The 24,180-nt window shown below is 36.6% G+C and overlaps 1 protein-coding gene across 1 annotated transcript in view; it reads right to left on the reverse strand.

The window, feature by feature from the left end:
* The window catches only part of LRRC7 (leucine rich repeat containing 7), a 101,870-nt gene extending 83,901 nt beyond the window's left edge, over window positions 1–17,969 (reverse strand). The window contains exons 1-5 of the mRNA XM_035891795.1: window positions 17,781–17,969; window positions 11,918–12,035; window positions 10,930–11,008; window positions 10,099–10,188; window positions 7,114–7,170 (exon numbers count right to left, since the gene is read on the reverse strand). Coding sequence (XP_035747688.1) covers window positions 7,114–7,170; window positions 10,099–10,188; window positions 10,930–11,008; window positions 11,918–12,035; window positions 17,781–17,969 — 533 coding nt within the window. The remainder of the gene's footprint in view (window positions 1–7,113; window positions 7,171–10,098; window positions 10,189–10,929; window positions 11,009–11,917; window positions 12,036–17,780) is intronic.
* Between the last annotated feature and the right edge of the window lie 6,211 nt (window positions 17,970–24,180).

Raw genomic sequence — 24,180 nt, forward strand, 5'->3', positions numbered from 1 at the left:
TTCAGTTTGTTTGCATCAGAGGTGAGGCAGAGCCACATATGATCTGAAGCTACAATAAAGAGAGTGGGAAACAGAGAGAAGATGGTAACAGTGGTATGAAAGCTGTTTATCTGGGCTGAAATGGGAATACCGAGACAGTAACGTGAACACCTAACGCACCAAGCCATGTGCATACATACACGTGTGCTCACACACTCATACACTTCAGAACATTTACCAGAAAACTCATTGCCTCCTGGTTCACCATCATGATTTTAAAATAATAAAATATATTTGGTAAGCGGTTATGCTCTCAATAACAGCCTCCTCCCTGTTCTTAAATTTTATGCCTGTGACAGCTTGAGGAACAGGAACAGTGCAGACAGAAATGCTAGCTCCCGGCAGCAGCCATGTGCTAGGCAGAGGCATTTTGGGGGAGGAGAGGTGCACCCACCACAGCATCCCCACACAGCGCTGGGGGAACAGCAGAAGCACTTCCAAACTAAAGTTACCACTGCCCTGATCAGTGTGGGTGCCTCCAAACTGGTGGTGGACAAAAAAGGATCGTTGCACAGGGAGGCATGCATGCTAACCCTTGTACTGCGAGCTGGTATAGACAAAGCACCTCCAGAAAACGGGTGTGTTATTACACCTCTTCACTAATGATTTGTATGTATACATACATATGCGTGTGTATGCATTGATATATGTATGTATGTAAATATATATGTGCTCTGATACATAACTGAGATGTGCAACAAACTTAAATGTATTTTTTCTTATAAACTTGAGAAAAAACTTTAAGTGAGGTGCTTTCTGTTTCACCAGGCACAACAGACAAAAAGTGCAACTCTAATCAGAGGTTGTTACAGTGCTGAACCCAGATATGCTGACACATTCACTGACATTCATTAACAACACCCCCACAGATAATGCTAAACAGCCCGCATGGAGAATACTGAACAACTCTGGCAAAAAAGCAGACCTCATACTGTTGGGGAAGAAGGAGGAAAGGTGTGGGTGCTCACCTTCCTGAATTTACGCTCAGGACAATTTCTTTGTGGTGCAAGTTTGCCTTGTGCCATCTATACACGTGCACACACCAGCGTGTCACTGGTGCTCTCACAGCAGTTTCCTTCCTGGTGAAGCCACGGTAGGAGTTGCACTGTGCTCCTCAGCAATCAGCCTCCTACACGTGCTTGGCACACGTCAAGGCCACTGACCAGCACGGACTTCACTGTCATTAAAGATGCAGTGTGGACATACAGTCCCGGGAGTGCAATAGGCTATGGCAGACAGTCTGTCCCTCTCTGCATCAGAGAGTAATGGACCCAACAACAGGGGGAAAGGTTGGGACCCACATGAGGAGACCTTCAGGAGTAATGCCTGGCCTCTGAGTTCAGCAGCTTCAGCCTTTCTCAGGATGGCTCTGGACAGGTGAGAGGAAAATAATCACAGTGAGAAGTCCTCCACATCAGCAAAGCAAGCTAAATCGCTGCTGGGAGAAGATCAAGACACTTAAAGCAACACAAAATTGCCTGTCAAAAGGGCTTGAGAAAATCCAAAGCCAACATGGCAAAGAAGAAAATATAGGAGACTTAGAAGACATCCTTTAAGAAGATGAAAGCACGTCCCAATAAGGAAAACAGAACAGAATGGTTCCTATAGAAGGGTAGAAAATATCTTCAGAAATATTTGAAAAAAAGGCATAAAAAGTCATAATAAATCTTTTCTCAGGCCCACCCAGAGCAGAGTCTATAGAAAAGATATAAAAGGTATGAAGATATACAAGATATACAAGATACACGCTCAGAAATATATGTTCATAAAGATATAAAAGATATATGCTCAGAAAAAAAGGTCAGAGCAGAAAAACTAAATTAATTTTCTACATTTGTATTCAGAGTTTGGGCAGGCTCCCATGCTTACCCACAGTTAAGACAACATGCATGTCTGACACACAAAGCCTCTCGCACAGTGCTTCAGCGCTAGGTGACTGGGAAGCGTGCAACTAATGTCACAACAATTTTTATATCATTCCAGGATAAGCCTAGGAAACTACAGACCAGTGACTTTGACAACTGTACCAGGCAAATTAACAGAAACTCTTTTAAACAATAGAATATGGGGATGCAAATATGACACACTAGGGAAATTCAACATAGTTGTTGTGATGAGTAGCGGTGTCTCAAAATACTTCTGGAGTCTTTTGAAAGAATCAAGAGTACAAAAGAGCTGGACAACAAAATCTACCCTTGTTTCCAAGAGATACGTGCAAAGGTCCTTCACTGAAAGTTCTTAATCTAAGCGGCTATGTGACCAGAGAGGGTCTTCACATGGATAAATAAATGACCAAAGATTGGAAAAAATACCAATTTTAAAGGAGTGGGTTGAGGAGGAGTTGCCATTAGTCCGGTTCTGGGCTGGGGCACGTGCTGGTTAGTTTATAAACAACACAGAAAAGGATGTTAAAGAAGAGAGGTTTACCATCACCAAGTGACTTAGATCCTGCCAGATAAGTGTTGATCACTGCCACAAACAGGACTGAGGGCAAGACTGGCCCTTGGTGGGACCTGTGGGACTTGTTAGTCTCCTGTCGTGGTTCTCTAAGTGGTTCCTCCCTTGGCAGCCTCCTCTTTTCCTGTATCTTCCCATCCAGGTTGAACTACAGCCTTATTCAGCAGGCTAGAAAACGGGGAATTCTGGGAACATCTCTCCACTCTGACAAATCACTCAAACACAGAATAATTAAACACTGAAGCCCCAACTGCCTCATTCAAAACTCACTGAAGCTAATGGGAATCTGTCCATGGATTTTAATTGCTTCAGTTTGGGTGCAAAATGACTGAAAACACCACTGGCAATTGCAAAGCCTCGCCTGTAGCTTCAAATGCATATTCAGTAGGCTAGTGTTACAGAACAGAACGCTACGGAGCCATCAGGAGCTGCGGTCTATAAAACACCATCCTGAGCTGTTACACAGTAATATTACATGATGTTACAACTAGTAAAGATCAAGTACACTTTTATCAAACAGAATAATAAAAATTATCTTAGTTGGTTCTTCACGCCAACAGACAACCCTGCGACCTAGGTGGCAAAACTGTTCAAATATAAGAAACTTGGTCAGAACCTCACAAATGCCTGGAAACATTTAACAGAAATTCAAGAGAAAAAACAAGATTTTCTATTTTTGTTGCACAAACTAATGTTTTAATAAAATATTAGAAATTATTTGCAATATTGGCCAGAGATTTCCAAAGATGTCTAAATGATCAAAAGATCCTGGAAACCAGTATCAGTAATAATCTTAAATCAAACCTTGTAAGAGAGCAAACAAATTACTGATTTTATAAAACAGTATTGTGAAGATCTATAGATTAACCATACAAATATTTTCAGTATGTTAAAAATATTTGTAAGCCTAGTAGTATTTTCTGAAAAGAAAGTAGTGCTGACAGAAAATAGGAACATCCTGCAACATTTTCACTTGAAAAGCAACGTCTGTCTCCAGCCCAGTATGACACAGCAAGACAGTGCTATTTTACATGTTTGGTATGCTTGTCAGAAGAAGTCAGGAGAATCTTCAAAGCACTTTATGAACGATGCTTCACTAATTTTCTATCAGGAAAGTGTCTGGGAATACAGTGATATGTTTGGACATGTTTTAGATGCCGTAAAATCATGTCAACAAATTCAGCAAAGGGAAGCTCTCATTTTTTAATGCAAGTTGTATTAAAGAGGGACGCTTTGGAGATCTATGCTCTGGTTAGAGAGCTACTTTTCAGCCAACTATAGTTAGTAGTTACTTAATCAGATATTTTTCTAAATAATTTTAGAACATTTTGCATTCAGTTATTATGGATACATTTTACAACAATCTTGACTGTTGAGCTAATATGCAATATAGCAAAACTAGAGCTATGGTAAACAAAAAGCACATTTAATTCCTGTTTATGCCAGAATGCTAGATGTTTCCTTTAAAAATTATTTATACATGTATTTTACAGCACAGATGAAGAAATATGATCTGCTTTTTGATAACAACTTTTAAGTTGCACTTAACATGGTAGAAGTACTGAGCAGAAGTTACTTAAAACAGTCTTACAGTACATTTCACACCTATTTAAAAGCCAAATTACAATATTAAAATTATTTATTTTCCTTCCTTTTCATGTCTTCTCTTACATTAGAACTACTGGACAAACTACCAACATAACCAGGTTACCTTATTCATGACATATCTAATAAATTGTAGGATAAGAAAGCAAGCCTTTAAATACGTATCTGAAAGACCTGTATCACCTCTTTTGCAACTAGATTGTAACATATATTCTGATTTATATTACTGCATTTGTTTTCCTAACTGCAGATGGTTCTATTGTAGACACAGCTTTCTTGTCACAATTTTCCTTCTCCTATTGGCTGAGAAAATAAAACAGTCTGGTTTTTAACCTTTGTCTGTTTCCCTGTAAAGCCTAACCGACATACCAGTACTGCTTTAGCTCTGCTTGCCACACTACTGTGTCTGCAGTTGCCCATGGCCTCACCACTCTCCTCCTCCAACCTCCCACACTCAGCCCTGATCTTTCCAGGCCCATTCCAGCATGCAAGGAGATGCTGCTTTAGATGAATAGGTACTGTCTTTTATAAAAAGAGGTCAAATTCATCCTAACTAGGAAGCAGGACACATATCCTCTAAATTAACACTCTGTAATATGCATTAACTCCTGTCCATCCATTACACTGTGCACCTTCTTTCACTTGCAGTGAAAACTGCCATAGAGGACAAAAGAAGGCCAGAAATGCATAGTTCTCCTATTTTTGTCCCATCTGATGCAAAAATGACCTCGTCAACTTTCTTGCTCTTCCTCTTACTTCATTTCACAACACAGCTGTCCCTTTTATCTAGCAGTTTTAAGGATAGCATCTGCATAAGAATCACAGAATCATAGAATGTTTTGGCTTGGAAGGGACCTTTAGAGGTCATCTAGCCCAACCCCCTGCAGTGAGCAGGGACATCTTTAACCAGATCAGGTTGCTCAGAGCCCCGTCCAACCCGGCCTTGAATGTTTCCAGGGATGGGGTCTCCACTACCTCTCTGGGCAACCCATTCCAGTGTTTCACCACCCTCATTGTAAAGAATTTCTTCCTTATACCTAGTCTAAAACTACCCTGTTTTAGTTTAAAACCATTACCCCTTGTCCTGTCACAGTTGGCCCTACTAAAAAGATTGTCCCCATCTTTCCTATAGGCTCCCTTTAAGTGCTGAAAGGCCGCAATCAGGTCTCCCCGCAGCCTTCTCTTCTCCAGGCTGAACAACCCCAGCTCTCTCAGCCTGTCCTCATAAGAGAGGTGCTCCAGTCCTTGGAGCAAAACCTTTTATTTCCAGTTTGTTTCAGTAATATATAGCAAAGCCTTCTGCCATAGCAAAGAGCAGAGGACAAACATATCTACAAATAACGTTTCCCTTGGTTACAAGAATCAGAAAACTTCCTTTCGGAATCATACAGTGGGAAAAGTCATGCTCAGCCACTTTAACAAACTTAGTGCTACTGAAGCCAGAGGCTACTACGCTTAGGTATGAATCTTCCAGACACTTGCCAAACTTGACAAAATTTGCCTGTTAAACACCATGTATCACAGAAGAAAAAAAAATACTATTTTTATTAGTAACAATGACACACAATCTCAGCCTTGCTCCCACTAAATTCAGTAACAAGTCTCTTATCATCTTCAGTGGGATTAGAATTAGACCCGAAACATAAAAATATTCTGTTTGATTAAAATTACTCTGTTGTAGAATTCTGATTCTTCAACCCTAGCACACACGCATCCATTTATTCTGACAAGCACCTTCTGCATGCAAAGATTATGCAATTCCCTTCTAAAAGAGACTGATGCTTAAGAGGTAGTTAGATAACATGTATATAACTACAGCATGTATATAGCCTTTCAGACGATAAAGACCTCAAAGGCTGCAAATCTGCTGTCCTGAACAGGTCTCATTTCTAAATGCAGAGAAACATTTTGGTAGCAGACTGGAGCTTTTTTTGGTTTTGTTTTTCAAAATAGCAAATGTAACTCAGAACAGAGGAAATAGAAAGTTTATACAAAAAAGTGTTTTCAACTGATGCAACAAATATTGTCTTTAACATAAAAAATAGCTTTCCTTTAAAAAAGGAAAGTACTGTGGATAAAAGCCCACAGGAAGTAGTGAAAATGTCACCATATCCCATTATAGGCAAAATGCCTGTGGAGATTTTGATAAATGCTTGCTTACTAAAAAGGGTGCCCTTTTTAAATGAGCTAAATAATATGCAATTCAGTATTAGCAATGTTTCAACAACACACTCTATTGCCACCACTATAAGTCTCACTTATAATGGGGACATACAACCCCCATTAATAACAATCCCCAAATCCATGGATATTTTTTCATTGGTTAGGATCCCTGTTACAGAAAACAATTATGTAATACTGGTCTGAATACAAAAACATATTCCTCACTTTATGCAGTGCTACTTCCTATATTTAGCATGGGCAGCATACAGATTTTTTATTTCTTTACTGTTTCCATTTCAAAATATCATTTAAATGTTGGTCAAATTATAGCAACAAATTATAGCAACTTTCTTTTTTGGTAATAATACCAAGAAACACTGCTAAATTGACACTTCTTCAAAATTCTGATGATACAGGTTTCTACATAGTATTATGAACCACCAAATACATTTAACTTCTGTACAGATCATACGGAGAGATTGTTCTATTGCGGTTACATTGAGTATGTTTTCAGTATATCAGATGACTTCTTCACGAGGAAAATACTATCACATAATCACTGACTAGGGTTATCTCATATGTTGTTTTCCAATCTTGTTTATATCTTGTATTTTAAAATGTCACATTATAGATTTTGGGTATTGAGTTACAGTCAGCTAATGTACCAGTCTCCATCTTCCATTACGTGTTCGCTTTTTGCTAAAAACCTTCAGAAGAATTCCTTTAAACCATGGAAAAAAGAACTTTCAACAGAAATCACACTACTGCATTGCTAACAATGAAAGTATTTATTTTGCACTTTTGGAAATTTCAGGTGAAAGAGTCTTACGTAAATATTCAATCACTTACTTTGGTAGAGTTTTCAAGTGATTTTCTCTTAACTCCAAAATTCGCAATTTGACAAGTCTAGAAATATGATAGAAAATAATTAGTTCATTCAATGAATTAGTCCAGGAATTCAGAAGGATTATTTGAAACCACTTATTTAAACAAAAAAAAGATTATGCTTAATGCACAATAGTAAGATGTCCAGTTATTGTGGGCTGAATATGGTAAAAAATATATTTAGAACCTAATAGCTTCATGTAAGGAGAGATCGCTTCAGATAAGGATGTATCTGTCTTTACCTGAACTCTTCTGAAAAACTTTGACATATGTCAGTTTTTCCCAGTAATTCTACACTATTTTTATTCATTATTCAAACAAGGCAAACGTAATAAAAGTTAATTTCTCTCAAACATTTACAGACTTATTAAAGGATAAAAAGCAACTGCCATTTAGTTCACAACTTTCTTCTGCATTTTTTGAGCACTGAATTCTACAACTCCAAACAGGCAGACTAGACCAGATCTCCAGTGACATGTGCTTAAGGCATAAATTAGAACCTATACACACAACAGTACTTCATAATTCCATATCATTGTGCAAACTCCAATGGGCAATATTATTTAAGCCACAGCAATAAATTTAATGAAGTAGAGTAAGGGAAGGAAGGAGGACACATAAGAGATTAAGAAACAAATGTACTAGAGTTCCAGAATTTGGGACAGTGTTGTCTAATTACCCATATTGCCTAGGAAAATAATTTCATAAACATGAAAGGATTTTGATTCATGTCACCCTTTTGCTGGTTCTTTAATCCCAAATTATAATCAATGTGGGGAGGAAAAGGAAGAGGATACAAAACCAAAAGGATGAACAAGGTCCTTTCCTCTTCATCTCAAATTTTACAACTCCACTCACAGAAAATCTGGAATACCAAATCAACTATTTTTTAGATGTACATTTCAATGCATGAGTTGACCACGCTCAAGGCCTACGTGAAACTGAGCAGTTCTGCATAACTGATTTGTAACTGTATCATTTCTAAACAAAGATGTCAGCCCGGAGTCACACTATTAAAGCTTTTAGGCCGGTATCATAGTTTCAGAATGTGAAGAAAGATACTGAAGTACTTTATAGTGAGTTTCAACTATTTCATTAATACTGCTTTTCATAATACTCTGTCTCTACAGTGCAGGTCCTTTAGTGCCGTAAGTGTAAACATGTGAGAAAAGTTTTAAAAAAATACAACAAAGCTGTAAATAGTTCTCTGTCCTGCACAACAGTTTTCTGTTTCATGGAACCTCAGGCTTCCCAATATTATGCTCTTCTAGAAAACTATGATTTTAAAACCAACAACTTTAAATGAGAAATGTGCAGAGATGTTTACATTATGCTCAGGTGGACTCTGTTCCTAACTTCATTCACATGGCTAAATGAGACTGTAATAGATTAGCTGAATATTACTGCACCAGGAGATATAAAGAAAGCACTAAAATTCGGAGAAGAGCAATAAGGGAGATACAGTTAAAGAGCTACGTATGGCTAGTAAAAAAATATATAATGTGGGAAGCTTCAGAATCATGACAAGGATTTGTAAATGCAAGACACCATATAGATAATACAGGAGCAGAATAATAATAATAAAGGACTAACAAGTACAACCTGAACTAGCGTAATTTCATTTAGATAAAATATGCATTTGTAAAACAAAAAAAAAGTTAGTGCTTTCTGCTAAAAGATTTAGAATACTAGACATGTCCTTAAGTGACACAGATTATTAGACAAAGTACCAGCAAGGCTTTAGAAGAGCATAATGAATATAAACACCACGCATCTGATAAATTGCTGGGTATTTAATATATTTATTTTTCCTTGAAATTTGAACATAATGTCTGATTCCAGACTGCAGAAGCAGGCTGTCTTAGGATTTACTCTGGTATTTCAAACACTCATCAAATGCAAACAATGACAATTTTTCTTCCTCTTTCTTCAACGAGGCACTTTCTAAAAGGTATTCTAGCATAAAGCCCAGACTCAGCTCTGCATCAGTGACAGGCCCATCAAGTGAATGCTGATAAAGCAGTACTTTCTATTTCTCAATGCCTGAGCATACCGATGTCATTTCCAACACAAATTATATCACCTCAGTATTAATTCTGGAGCGCTGAGTTGATGTTCACAGTAAACAATAAAACACACACGGGTAGATGGATGGACCAGGAAAAAAATACTACTAGGTGAATTCTGTAACACCACCATATATTTTCTCTGTTAATCCTTTGTCTTCTGAGCTGTCTACCCAACTAGACAATCCAAGGGCAGAAAGGCTGACCATGCCCTCACCGGTGTAACATAGGTGTAATAAACTTGACATTTCTGCCAGACCTGTGCAGCGTAAGGATACACCGGCTTCTACTGCCCTCTTAAATGACAACAGCAAATTGTGCTAACTTTGATTCCCCCCCGCCTCTACTTTGTCCTTATTTAACACTTTTTGGCTCAGTTTCTGCTGCATTTATTTTTACTCTCATTCTACATCTACATTTCTGCTCTGCTGTCTTTTGAATCTTCTCTCCTGCTCTTGCTTTGACATTTTTCCTCTGGTTACTCCGCCACGCTCAGTCGTTTCTTTCTTCCTTTCTGACTCACAGCACTTTTTCTTTCTGTGCATTTTTTTAATAAGCATAGACCATATTGTTATTTTCTGCCCTTACCACAAGTTAATAACACATTTGATCAAGGACAAGCCTCTTCTTCAATTTCTGTTTCTTCTTACCTTTTCCCTAAACCACCGAACTGCATCACTTCATCATAAAATTCTTGCTGACATAACATTCTCTCTAACAACAATCATTCATCAAAATAGGGCTGAAAAACCAACATCTCTTTGGTGTTTTTTTTTTGTTTGTTTTGCTTTGTTTTTTAAAAGAATACAGCTTTAAAATGGTCCCTTAAAGCCTAAGCTGGGTTCATATGAAAGAGCAGTGTGCTTTGATGACTAATTCTTACCTTCCAAAGTTAGCTGGAAGAAATTCCAAAAAGGCATCATTTAGATAGAGCTGGGTCAAATTTAGAAGTTGTGTGAAGCCATCTGGCAGCCTAAAAAAAACAGTTAAAAGCTTAATGCTCACACCGAAGTTGCTATGGAAATAATAACAATGTATATTTAGAAAGAGAAAGATGACTTTCTCTCTCACCTTCTTCTACCCAAATTCCCAAGAACTTACTTGTTACAAACAACATTTTTGCCCATTCTCATCTTTTCCACATTGCTATAACCACATGAAATTCAAATACCTGGCACATTCAAGTTACATCAGCCTCTTCTCCCCTTCCTAGCTGAGGGTTTTAAGCCAAAGGTGTTTTCTTTCTTTCTTTCTCTTTCTCTCTCTTCTTTTTTAAAACCGAAATAGTAAAAATTCATTCTTTCATCTCCTTCACTCCATTTTATAAACCATAGGGTTATAACACAGACTTTTTTGTGACTATTATTGCAAGGTTTTGGAAGGAATAAGGGTTGCTGAAGTCCCAAGACATTACAGTATGTGACGATGCAGCATGGCTTGCTTCCCAAATACATAAAGCACCAGCCCCCTGTGTTTAAAAGGCTGCATCATATGGACTGCTTTGCCAATGCTTCCTTTACTATGTGGAAAGACATCACATTTTTTACGTCGTACACAGATCTTTTCATAGATACATCAACACTGGATTTCAAACAATTAAAAAGAAATTTAGATTAATCTGCAGATTAACTTTATACAATGCCTTTAAATTTAAGTTCACTTTGCGTAAATTTTCTGCACTTGCAGTAAACAAACACAAGCTACTGATACTCACTTAGAGACCGGATTGACACTGGCTTCAATAATTGTTAAACACTTACAACATTTAATATTTTCTGGAAAATCTTGAATTCCTAAAAAATATTGAAAGAATTGTTATACACATGTAAAAAACACTTCAACTTGTTCTGTTCATAAATGAGTTCATTTGCCATTTTCAGATCAGATTTAAGCTATAACAGGAAGAATGCATACATTTTAGGATTATAGTCTTAAAGGATGATACTTAAGCACTAAATACATACACCAAAACAGATAATGTGTCTTGTACTAAAACTATTATGCTAATGCTTGATTCATATAATCTTCTAGAGTTAACTAGTGACATCATTTGTACTGATATTTGTGTCTTTCATTTCTTTCCGAACTGCTTATCTTTTTCTTCTTTGCCTCCTCCTCTTCTCAGAAGAACATACATATAATCCTGAGAGTCTCTAGTCCTAAACTGATAATAAATTTTTCAAAATTTTCAAGACAGCCTAAGCCTCGTCTTCAAAAAAAAGACACTTAAGTTCAGACATGCAAAGGTTTTTAGGCACATGAATATGTAAATGCGTAATTTAGAAACGCACATCAGCAAACTAGTCACTGGCTATATAAATCCTGGTAGTTGTTTACCTGCAGCCTTATATGCTTCAACACATTACGCAAGAGCCCAGTAAGTCCTAAGACACTTTGGAAAGTGGAATGGTTCATAAGTGCACTGAAAAATGGTCTCCCACTCCTATTTCTAATATTTATCAGTCACAAGACATCACAGTATACTACGCTAAAGCAATCCCTCTCTATTTTTTTTAACAGTAAAGTAAATTAGGTAGGTATCTACCCAGACTTCCCAAAAGTGCCAGACAGGAAAATAATACATAATCAAGAAAAAAAGCAAGTTTTCTAGAACACAAGGTTATTAATCATTAGGAATTAAAACTTCATTATTATTCATATTCATTACAATTTTTAAAATACTTATACTTTTAATCTCTTACCATTTTTACTGATATCAAGTTCTTTGAGATTAACTAAGCTAGCAATAGTGGTTGGCAGACTTGAAAGGTCATTGTCTGGTATACTCAGTTTGCGTAAAGCTTGACAGTTGAACAGTTGCTGTAACATAAAAAGACACTTTACAGTGTTTCAGGAAAAAGATCAGTTTGGGATCATTATTTATACACCAAAGCAACAAATCCCACAAAATTGCATTTGCTACATATGCATTCAATAATCAAAAAATACTTTGAAAAGCCATTATTTCAGAAGACATCCTTATAGGCTGCTCATTATCATAAACACAGCTTATACACAGTTGACAAGAATGATCAGAATGATTGGTAGCAGGAATTTTCAAAAAGAGCTTTCTGTCAAAAACTGCATATTCATTGTAATCAACATTTTGTAGGTACATGGTATTTCATACGTGTCCTATCAACTGAAATTTTTGTGGCTTGTGGTAAATTAAAATATTTGATTTTATAATTTAATTTCATGATAGATTTTAAAATATTTTGATTGCGTGAATTTTGATAGTAGGAATTTGCTATCTTCAAGAAACAAAATGCTTTGACATTATTTAAATGGTATGTTCCTTAAATCTCCCCCAAAATTCAGGACTTTATTCTTGATTGAAATTCAAATTTTATAAAATGTCAGAATTTCCACTGCAAAAACATTCCTTCTTTCAACCTGAAGTAATCAATAAATCATGTTGAAGGCACCTATTTAACATGGTTGCTTTCCTCAAGAAATACCGCTATCTCATGCAACACCTTACACATGTAAAAATTACCAGAACAACCATACTAAGAGAAAGCAGTCACGAAAAGCAATTTCACATTTAGGTACATTGTATTGCAAGGTTAGAGGTGCCTTATACAAAGAACAAGCGGGTGCGTTTTTTAGATAGAGTAGCTTACAGCTCCTTCCAGCCCAGCGTGCTAGCAGGTAGACGTGGAGAATGCAATGTAATTGCTTGGCTTATTTATCGCCATGCTCCACATCCCCCAGCGACAGAACTGTGGAAAATTGACTGTTACGAGTAATAGGGAAGGGTCACGCATGGCCACCCACCTTGGTGGTACGAACTCCCGTTTGCACACCCAGCACAGTGTCATTGCCGCTGGCCTCCAACCCCTGGTACCAACCCCACCCGTGCTACCCATCACACCAGACTGCGAGGAAGACCTGCTTCACATTTCCCACTTTGTGGCTGCAGGCTCTAAAAACATCACTCTTCTCAAGAGTTAAAAGTTACCAAACCCCGTACGACTTTCTGTGAATACGAATTCACCAAATGGCACCAGAAAATTTAGTGGGTTCCAGAGAAGGACAGCTTCTTTTTCCAGGCACCTCAAAAGCATTCTTCAAATATTAGTACTATGTTTCCAACAGATTTAGTCTTTCTTTCAGACTTCTGCATCAGAATAAAGTCTATATACTCATCTACAGGCTATTTGAGAACGCATAATAATTTGATTGCCTGGATGAAAAACTCAGCCAAGTATCTGGAGAGGAGAAAATTAACACACAAATGGTGTGCAAATGCCAACCTGGTACTTCACCTGAAGTAAATTTTAGATCATTTTGAAACTGTAATTCACAATCCTTTAGAAAAATCCTGCTTTTTCCTCAAGATAATCTACTCTCAGACAACTGAGAGGGAATCACATGAATAAAAAAATGCTCAGAATGAGAAGCACCACACCACAATCACTATCAGCTGGCACCAAATATGAAAGGGCCTTTTTACTGAAAGACACTTTTCAAAATGCTTTTGTATGGACCTTTTTTTTTCAGCTTTCCTCTTACATGAAACATACTTGTTAATTCTCAGGATGGTACAACAGCCTCCTCCCCGCTGCTCACCAGCTAAAGCCAACAGCAGGCAGAGGAGCGCAATGCACGGCTACAGCCCAGCAGCCCCGCAGGAGTAACAAAGAGAACCATTCCCATGCTGGGGCCTGTGGTTCCCAATCTAATTTATAGGAACAGCCAGAACGTTTACTGTACACCCTGAAAGCCAAACTGGGTTACACATTTCTGCTTGCAGACAATGTTAATAAAGGGAAATATCTCTCAGAGAATGAGGAATTCCTTTGCAATGCATCTGAGAGCACCTACTTTTTCCTAAAGGAAGCACATAATTTTGGAAATTAATGAAATTAATAGGCTCTAGGGTTTGCTCTTAAAAAATTTCTAGCCACATTACTCTGTGAGAACGGCTGTAGATATTAGAAATGTTCAGCATAGGGAACCTGCAGAATTTTGGTACACATTCAAATTATACCATGCTATTATACCTGGAAGTTTTGACAATATCTGAACAGATACAAGGCTGTTGAACTGGTGAATGAAGAAGTGTAATAAAAAATATTCCCTCTGGAGTAATTTTATGATGTCCTGTTGTATTGGAAATAATACAAGAGTGTGAATACAGGTAAGTACTTTCAAAATTGCCCACTTTTTTTTTAACCACTAGATTTTCAAAGGTGTCTTTCTCAATTTCTAGTGCTTTATGGCCTTGCCATCATGATCTTGATGTTACCATCATACTGTATGTCCATATACCACTTTTATTCCTTTCAGACTGGAAACCAAGTCATGCTAATAGTGCTGTGAGTTGAGTTATAACAATGGGCTGTTATTCTGCCTATCTTAAGTTCTTGACTACACAGCAACAGAGGTTTTTGGTTTCCAGGGCCATTAGAGAATATGAACTTTCTGCTCTTTACTTTCCATAGGTGTAACTGTGAAATAGATTGGCTAAGATACTGGGAGAATTTGATGTCAGGATTACAAAGAGTAACACTTTCTGATCTTTGCAGAACAGAAACACGATTTCTTATTGGCAGATTTAGAAAAAGTATTCAATGCCTTTAATGGAAACTGTGACCTACATAGCAAATGCAATGCAAAGGAAAAACATAGTTAATTTACAATACCTACCCATCTATGTGACTATATATTAGTGATTACCGCAACACCGTTTATATATTGGTTGCATTGTTTGTTCTCAGTGAGACAATTAAGCTTTAGGATGTAGCCTCTAACTTCAGTAAGCATGTTGAACAATTACTGGTATCTATTTTACCAACACGTGAGATGGCAAAGCACAGTGGTGGCTATTTCTAGAATTCATTGTTAGAGACAGATATATTTTTTTTAAGTCATTAGTGAATAAACTAATTTTGTCCATTACAGATTAGTCCAGATTTTACTTTATACTTATAAGGGAAAGCTGCTGGGGAGAATTTTCATCTCATTCATGTTTTTCTGGATACTGATTGCCAGTGATGCCACCTTCATTAAAATCAATATTCTTTTTTATTAGACATTGATTCATTTGACTCAAATAGGGACATACTTGCAGCAGCAGCTCATGATAATGAAGTCAAAGGCAAATAAAACAAAAGACTTGGCTAGATTAGGGGAAAATGGAGAATAAGAATTATACAACAAGCCTATAAATCCTTAAAAGAGAAGAAAAAAATTAGAACTGCAAAATTCATTTCTAATGAATACAGCAAAAAAAAAAAGCATAACTATGATGCATAAAATGTAAGGTACAAGTTTAAAAAAAAAAGCAGAATGAGTTTAATACATCAGTTTAATGCAAAATAATTTATTGGTTTCTAGCATATCATGTATCTAAGGCAGATAAGGACTTTGAGTCTTTACCTATGCTTTTTTCATTAAATTTCTAAACATCATAAAGCATTCTGATGAGAGAAAATTTCAAAAGAATTTTGTAACTTCAGAGGCAGGTAACATTTGGTAAGTAACAGAAAATTGAAAAAACAAATTTTCTCTGGAAGAAGTTATTTGAATTCACATCTACAGAGAGGAAAGTTCTGCCTGTGCTAAATCATAATGTGTAATACAAAAGTTAATGTTAAGTAATATCGTGCCATTTTAAGAAAAAATTTGGAATTTTCTCTCCTAGAACATTAATTCAATAATGAAAAAAAGTTCAGACACATGCAGCAAAAAATAGTTGAAGCAGAAAATTTGATAAAGAAATTATTTGGACTGTTTAACTTATGGTAATGATTTATAAAGGCTTAAGATGAAAAATTATGAATGGTATAAAGAAAGCAAATTAACATTCCCATTAATCTTTTTCCTATACAAGGCCAAGACTATGTTAAACGATACATTTAACCAAACTTAAGACCAATTAAAAGGATTTCTTCAGTATAGTATTTGCTTCAGAATATTGCTTATAACAGAAAAATGAGGAAAAAAAGAGGTGCAAAAATAGAGTCGTGTACCTTTAAATCCCTCCAAGGCCTGTATTTATCTGCTGGTTTGTTTCACAGTTAATAAATACAAAATAGATGATATCATAACACAATGCAAAGGTTTCATTAGCCTGCACATTTCAGTTGTGACTGACACTAACAACTATCACCTCCATCCCAATTGCATAACTTTGGCCCTCAGTTTTTCCATACAGAATTATGTCATATTGCTCTTGTTCTATGCCCTGTTGTATTTGTCTTCCATTATACACTGCAATTTAGTTTGAATACCATGGTGATGCATACTTTCAAGAGACCCAAAACAAATATTCCAAAAATCCCCAGCTAAATTAGGCACTTTATATATCCTTCAGTATGATTCTTCAGTAGTGTAATTAAAATATACAATGTTAACCATATATTATTATTAAAAGATAAATAGTCCTGAAGGCATTCATTAGCAATAAAATGGCCTCCATCACAATCCATTTCACATTTATGGGGGCAGAAGAAATATCTGGTTCTCTGCTGTCCTTTCTAGTAGCAGGAGAGATAAGGGAGTTCTCCATATCATTCTTCTGTGACACTTAAAGGATTGTAGCTACCCTGTCTTACCATCCGTAAAGAATTTCTTGATGGAGTGAGCAATCTTAAGCAATGAACCATCATATCTGAATAAAGGAACTCCATGTAATGGAAAAAGTACGTTTTCTACATTTGTAAATAGAATTTATATAATAAAGTCTCTATGCAGTGTAAGAAAGAAATATGTTGAGAGATGATGAGGAATGGATTATAGTGGAACAATGTTTAATTAAAGACTTGTACGCATCTTTCATTATTGATGAGAAAAATTCAATTAAGAAATGGATTACATTACTTCATGCTTCATTATGTGTAGCTAGCACCTACTATTAATTGGTTTTCCCACTACCTTGCCCTCTTTTGTTTACAGAACGCTTCATTTACAGTAAGTTTTAATTCCTTACAGTAAACATTAATCAACAGAAGAACAGATTTAAAGAAACTATAAAAGAAGTTTTACATAGGAAGGATAACTAAAGTAATCTTATTGCAGGACCTCATTTGCAGTTATAAAAATATTAGTCAGATAGTACTGGCATTTCTCCCACAAGGATAAATGGCTTATCCTGACAAAGAGCCCACTTTTAAAAGCAGTGCTACAGAAGATCCAAATGTGAGATCATCTACCCCATATATTAGCATACTCCTGGTCAAGGTATCAAACGCCATATTAATTACTTGTTGTGCAAGAAGTACTTCTTTTGAACAACTGTTAATTTCACAACTTAAGACTTCATTGGCTGCCCCCTGTTCTTGTGCTATGAAGCAAGGAGAAGTAGGTGGCCCTACTCCTTCCCACGCAGTACCATCTGCAAGAATGGTGTCTCATCTGTTTGGGCTCTTCAGAGAAGACCGGAAAAAAAATTTGTAAAAATGTAATTGAATCTCTAGAGTTAATAGCCATGACTCTTCCCACAGCAAGCAGGTCTCCCAGTCAAGAGCAAGCTCTATTTCAGAGTTGAAGCACATGCCGAATACACATTTAAGAACACAGTTTTGACATCTGTATTACAGGCAGAACACTGGTTACCTTAGGTAGCTCTTCAATTTGATTGGCATCTAGGTAAAGCTCCTCTAATGTCCGTTCAAAGTTAAAAACCTCCTTTGGCACCTGCTGTAGGCCACAGTGAGAGTAATCTAACACTGAGACGATTTCTTCTTCACCACGAAAACACCGGCAGGGCACCAAGCGGCCGATAATTTTCCTTTTGGTTGTCATCTCCAAACAGCATACTGAAGGAAAAGGGGAAAAAACAGTTTTCTGAAACTATCAACATTTTGGAGACTATTTCTTTAGAATTATTATCAAGATTGTCGTCCCTTAAATACAGTTTTTCCTAGGGGGTATCTGTAGTCTGTATCCTGTATTTCTTATTCTACCTTTCTATAAAACATGAAAAAGTGAGATTTACCACCGTAATCACAAAAAGCAATCTCAATACATCATCTGTTCCCCTACACTGGGACAGAAGAAAACATTCCAAGACCATCCACAGCTACTGCTTTAATGATGAGAATTAGCTGTGTAAATCCTACACATATGAACACGTTCTTAGACAAAGTATAGAAGGACAAGATTTGTACTCCATGGTTTAGTCCCTTGCTCAGTTTGGACTGCGAGTCACTGAAGTGAATCAGCCGGAGTCATTTGGTCATCAAGTCAGTCAAGAGTCATTTGCCCTGACAAATGCCCCGTTGTATTATACCCAATTTCTCCGAAATCAACAGAGTTCCTTAGCTTTGCACAGTTACTCCTGGAGTATATTCACTGTCTTTTCAACCCGATGAATAAAGAAAAGGATATGTAAACTTAATTGGTTATAAAACTAGAACAAAAGTAACCCAAAACCAGACCGTTTTCCTGTAACTCCTGCTTCTCTTGTATTATATGGGAAATTTCACCATAGTCTGCTCCCTAACTTCTAATCTATATGCCAAGTTCTGCGGAGCCTCCTTGCATACACAGTTTGTATGAGCACCTCTAACTCATATGAGTAACAGTTTGCACAATTGTATCCTACTATTTTTCAGTGGAATAAAAATACTTTAGCTACTTTTGAACTGAGAGAACACTCAATAAGCAGATTTTATACATGTCAAGCAGTCTCTAAATCTGGAATAGATATTGGCATTTTTAGAAGTTATTTTAACATGACTATAGATAAATCAGGCTGTTCTGAAACATATTACCACAAAGCCAAGAAGGTCTAAAGCTTCAACTCCCATTTTCTAAACCACTTACAAGGTTTTGAGTTACATTTATGAAAAAAATGTGCAAAATTAGTCCAAGTAAAGCAAAATAAAACTCATCAGGATCCTCTTTCACAGGATGCTAGTGAAAAAGCAACTGTATATTCATGCAAAATATCAGTGGAGATAATCCATATTGCTTAAGCCATTGTTTATCTCAAATGTAAGATAAAAAAATTTAATTGGTCAGATAATGCTCCATTCATGAATCCCTGTGACTTTTTCATCATATAATACATTGATATTTTGGAGATAAATAACATACTTAAACGTTTTATTTCCTTGTTTAAATTTTATTAGCAACTAATCTGCCTCAAGCAATCCCAATGAGATGAGCACACGAATACTGTCAGAATAAACACTGATTTTTCATGTTCTCAAGACTGAGATGTTGAAATGAACAACGGTGAAACCAGTGCAGCTGGTTATTCATTTGGCAGTGCCAATGACAGGCTTTCTGTTGGCTGATTCTGGCTTAAGGGTAAAGCTTAAAAGAGATAAAAGGGTATAGTAATTCTGTAATTTGGCTTGACCAGATGCCAACTTTGTGGGTGTAACATAAAAGTTGTATCTTAATTACAGTCAGCTTGTGCAACGAACTGCATAACACAGTGTACATAAACTTCTGAAAATGTAGAAATAGAACACTTATAGGTATGAAAAAAGAAGCTAATAAATCACAAAATCTAAAAGTTTTGTTTCAATACAACAGTATAGTCCACTGCAGAACACAAACAACCACACAGCTAAAATTTAAGGATGCCACATGCCACTCGAATGTACTATGTGAACTTTGATTTTAAATGTTCTTCATTTAAAACCCTTACACCAGGAACACTAGATCCCCAGAGTTCATACTCAACACTGTGGCTAAACCTGGCACTCAAAAATTCCTGTGATAAAGAAATGTTTATTTTAACATAGCACCTATTTTTCCACTGGAAATAAGCTATTGCCTTTGCAGCCTCAAATCTGTTGGTCAATTTCAAACCCATTTGGGAGGAAATTACTTCTATAGCTTTCTCAACTTCAAAAAATGTTGCATTTGTCACTTTTTATTTAAGGCAGGAAAAGTCCCAAAGCTCTGCCCTAAAGCAAGTCCAGTAGGAGAATGGCCCTCGTTTCTCTCTCAGATCAGTTTTTTTTCCTAATTGCTGTGTTACCTGCCCTCTCCAAATCTTTTTCATTATATCTGTTCCCACCAGCATAGCACATGACATGCAATCAGCTCATCTCGTCTCGGAAAGTCTGTGTTTGGATATTGAAACTGGCTTTGGCCATTGCTACTTAAAGTAGCACCACGTTCTACCTGGCTCTAGGATCATCCGCAGTTGCAGCAACAGCTGACTTCAGCAAACCTTCACACCCGGGAAGCAGCAAGGAAAAGAGGCAGAGCAATGACGAGAGAAAGCTGCCAACATCAGCAGGGCTGCAGAAGGGGCCAAGGGGAAAGGATGTGACACACACAGTGGCAGGCAGCTTCCAGCCCTGTTCCCCTGACTGGGGTGCCCAGCTGAGGCAGCCTGTCCTGTCCCTCCCACTCCTGAAGGAGCATTCCCTGTACGTAGCAGGGCAAAAAGTCCCTGCTGGAAATGAGCCAGCTGCAGGACCCAGCCACAAGGAGGACAGCACAAACACCTCGCTGCCTCCTGACCTTTCTGCCTTGCCAGTATTCCCAGAATCTGAGCACAGGCTACAGAAGCACAACCACTGACACCAATCTGCACTGCATCTTTAGTTCCAGAAATCTTCCCCAATAGAGTATTGAATACGAGATCGAAACAGACCAAAACTGTAAAAGCATTAGTCACAGAATACGTATTTCACAAGAAAAATGAAATTAGCTATCAAGCCACACAGCCTCTTTGTATTCAAGCATAGGAAGCAGCATTTGCAACTGCATATTTTAAACCTCCACACAATAAAAATACACGGCCTTGGAATATCAAATTATTTGTAGCTTTTCAAGCCATTTGAAGATAATGAACAATTGAACAGTGACATGTACTTCAAAAACTACTCCGAAAAACATTCTTCCCATAGGCATTACAAAGCACTTAACTTTGCATTGTTCTCCTCTACTGTAGGCATACACACATAAAACAAACCCTGCGTTTCATTTTAATAGAAACCCAGAACAATAACAGTATAATAGAAAGCTAGAAAGTGTACAGATAGTGAAGTGATAGAACTGCACTAAAAATAACAATTATAACAGCAAAAACATTTTTAAAATAGTATTTTCTTCTGTTTATGTAAACAAAAGTGTTTCCATTATTACCGTTCATAAAAGTATCTATAATTTCCTATTCCACAGAAAATTGTTTTAAAAATTAGAACAAAAAAAATGCAGAAGATAAACAAAAGTGATTTAATTACTTTGCCTTCCTCAAAAGCTATTGTAAGACCAGATTGTCATGATAAATTAGGATGAGGGGATTAACTGCTTATCTATCGGAACTGTCCTCTTCAGGAAAAAAAACCCACCAAAACCAAACCAGAACGTGGTTTGGACAGATGAGCAATCTGTATTTAAGAAAAGATCAATACTGGAATAAGAAAGGTACTTGAACCTGAATTATAGCACATTGCTAAGACTTTGTGAGAAAAATTAGTATGAAGTAACTCCACTACAGACTGCTGCTTATAGAACATTTGCTGGAAGAATGGCCATGGGGAAGTACGAACTTAAACGTATTTTGATAAGTGGGTTTGCATGTGTCCATAGTCTCCTTCAATATTTGCCCTTTGTAATTAAAAAGAAACGAAACAAAAATGCTGAAAAACCTGTAAAAAAATCCCCTGGGATTTATATTGTTCTTTGCATTCATTTCAGAAAGCACCAGTACAGAATTAAAGGACCTGTGGTACAACTGAAAGGAGAAAAATTTCATGCCCTGTGGACTAATGGTAATTAAACTCTTTATTAATTTCAGTATTATTAATTCCTACCCTGGACTAATTCCAGCTTTGGTAATTACACTTTTCTTACCTACATTTTATTCCTTCATAATTTTCATAAAGCTTTTCTTTTGTTCTGCTGGTTACTTACTGTAAGAGGATTGCTACTTGAGAACCTCGGGAACAAAATTTAAGTCAGAGTCAATAAAAAGCCAACCTCCCAATTTTGGGAGGTTGAGTCACCATGCACATTGCTGCTTTATAAAATTCCTTAATCCCTGTAAGTGATACAGAAAGTCTTCCTACTTCCTCATAGAAACACCAGCGCTTAGTACTTTTCCCCATTTAAACTAGTGAAAGAAATGTAACTCTCCATAGCTGAGTATTAGAGGCTATTGCTTACCACGTGTCACATGCTCTATGTTAAAGACTATATACTCTAAAAGATTTATATCACAGTCAAAAAATCAAGAAATTTCAAGTTGTCTGTTCAGTCTCACATGTACGAACACTAAATTTTCAAAATTCATCAGACCACATACAGAAATGCTCTGCAACTTGGAAAGCTACAGAGACTGTCCTGCAAAGGCAGTGGGAACAGGGGAATTTTTTCGAACGAGGATGGAATGTAAATCCTTTTTTCCTTTTTTTGCAATTCTGCTTAAGGAAATTTATTAACATCTTAATTAATAATTTCATACAACTGCATTCATAACAAATTGTAATGTTCCATTTCTCAACAATTCAGAAAAAATTAAATACAAACACATTTTTCCCCACAAAAGCTTAAAAATGTTATGACCTGATTTTTGAATGCTTTTTAAAAAAGATAGTCTTTCTTGAATTAAAGAAAATATGAAAGAAGCATAAATATAAACTGCTATTTATCAGCTTCATGCAAGCATCTCATTATCATTATCTGCAGTTTATTCTCTTATAGAGGAAATTCTTAATCCCAGAAAAACAGTAGTTTTATGGAAATTAATTACAATAAAATCTAATCTCTTCTCAATTAATGGATCTTTTGTGCAGTAAAACCACTAATCCCTGTTTCTCAGTAATCACAAGAGAAAATGTTCTCTTTACCTATTTAAAAGACAGAGGCAACGAAAATGGCTCACCAAACTCTGATTTAAAGATGGAACAAAATAGCTCGACAAACTTCAAAACTTCAAGTATCTTGAAAGAACAGGAGAGGCAGCAATTTTTTTCAAAAGACGAGATAGAATATTTTATTTTTTCATCTCAGAAGCTTTTTCCTCTGGAATGGGCCTACACATCATCAGATATAGCCATTTTCCTTTTGTCCCCACACAAAGTAATTAAAATTTGCTTAAAAAAACACAGCTAAAAAAAGATGTATCTCTCTGAAAATATTTTTATCTAATCAGTTTAGTTTTATCCTAAAATGTGCAAAGTATTATCTTCACTGTGCTTTACTTTTCCATTAACTGTGTTAAATAACCAGTAACAACAATCAGCAAGCGGCAATTATTGGGCAAGCAATTTGCAAGAGCTGTAACATAAAAACTAGTTTCAAATTGCCTTTGGAATCCATGCAATTTCTTGTTGGTAGTGCATTTAAAATAAGAATTCCCAAATACCGTATGTGAAAGATCTGACTGTAATTGTGAAGTCAACTCTCTTGATCATCTTGGACCTGCAAAACTTTGAATGCATATATTTATACACATGCTAGAAAAACCAAACAAACAAAAAACCCAACCCAAAAACCAAACACCAAAAAAAACAGTGTAGAAAGCATTGGCAATGCTATTAAAAAAAGCTTTGTGATTCACAGAAGCTTTGGTTTATATTGGGCTCACTGGCTTATATAAAGCATGACAAGAATCATTCTGTTTCCATAAGGAAACCAGCTCCTAAAATGATGGGTACTACTGAATTCTATGCAGCTCATTCTTTAAACGAATGCTATATATCCCTTCATAGTCTAGACTTCACAATAATCAAATCAAACATAATTGTAAAAAATGGTTGCCTGTAGAAGATAGAGATTTGCCCTGACAAAGAAGTACCAGGTGTAACTTTTCCAGCATATTCTGCTGAAAGAACAATCTGAGTGAAGACAGATGAGAAATAACAGTGACACTAACATTATACAATTTTATTCAGCTACACAACCAGGACTGATTACTTTCACACAGCCTTAAGCATACTCTCCTGTTACAAGTTCCACAGGATTGCTGTGTGTTAACATGACTAGCACTACAGAGCAGCTGCTCCATGTATATGTGTTCTTCAAGGCCTTGAAAGTCTTC

This window comes from Egretta garzetta, unplaced genomic scaffold (genome assembly GCF_000687185.1).
Source record: "Egretta garzetta isolate BGI_Z169 unplaced genomic scaffold, ASM68718v1 scaffold163, whole genome shotgun sequence".
NCBI lineage: Eukaryota > Metazoa > Chordata > Aves > Pelecaniformes > Ardeidae > Egretta > Egretta garzetta.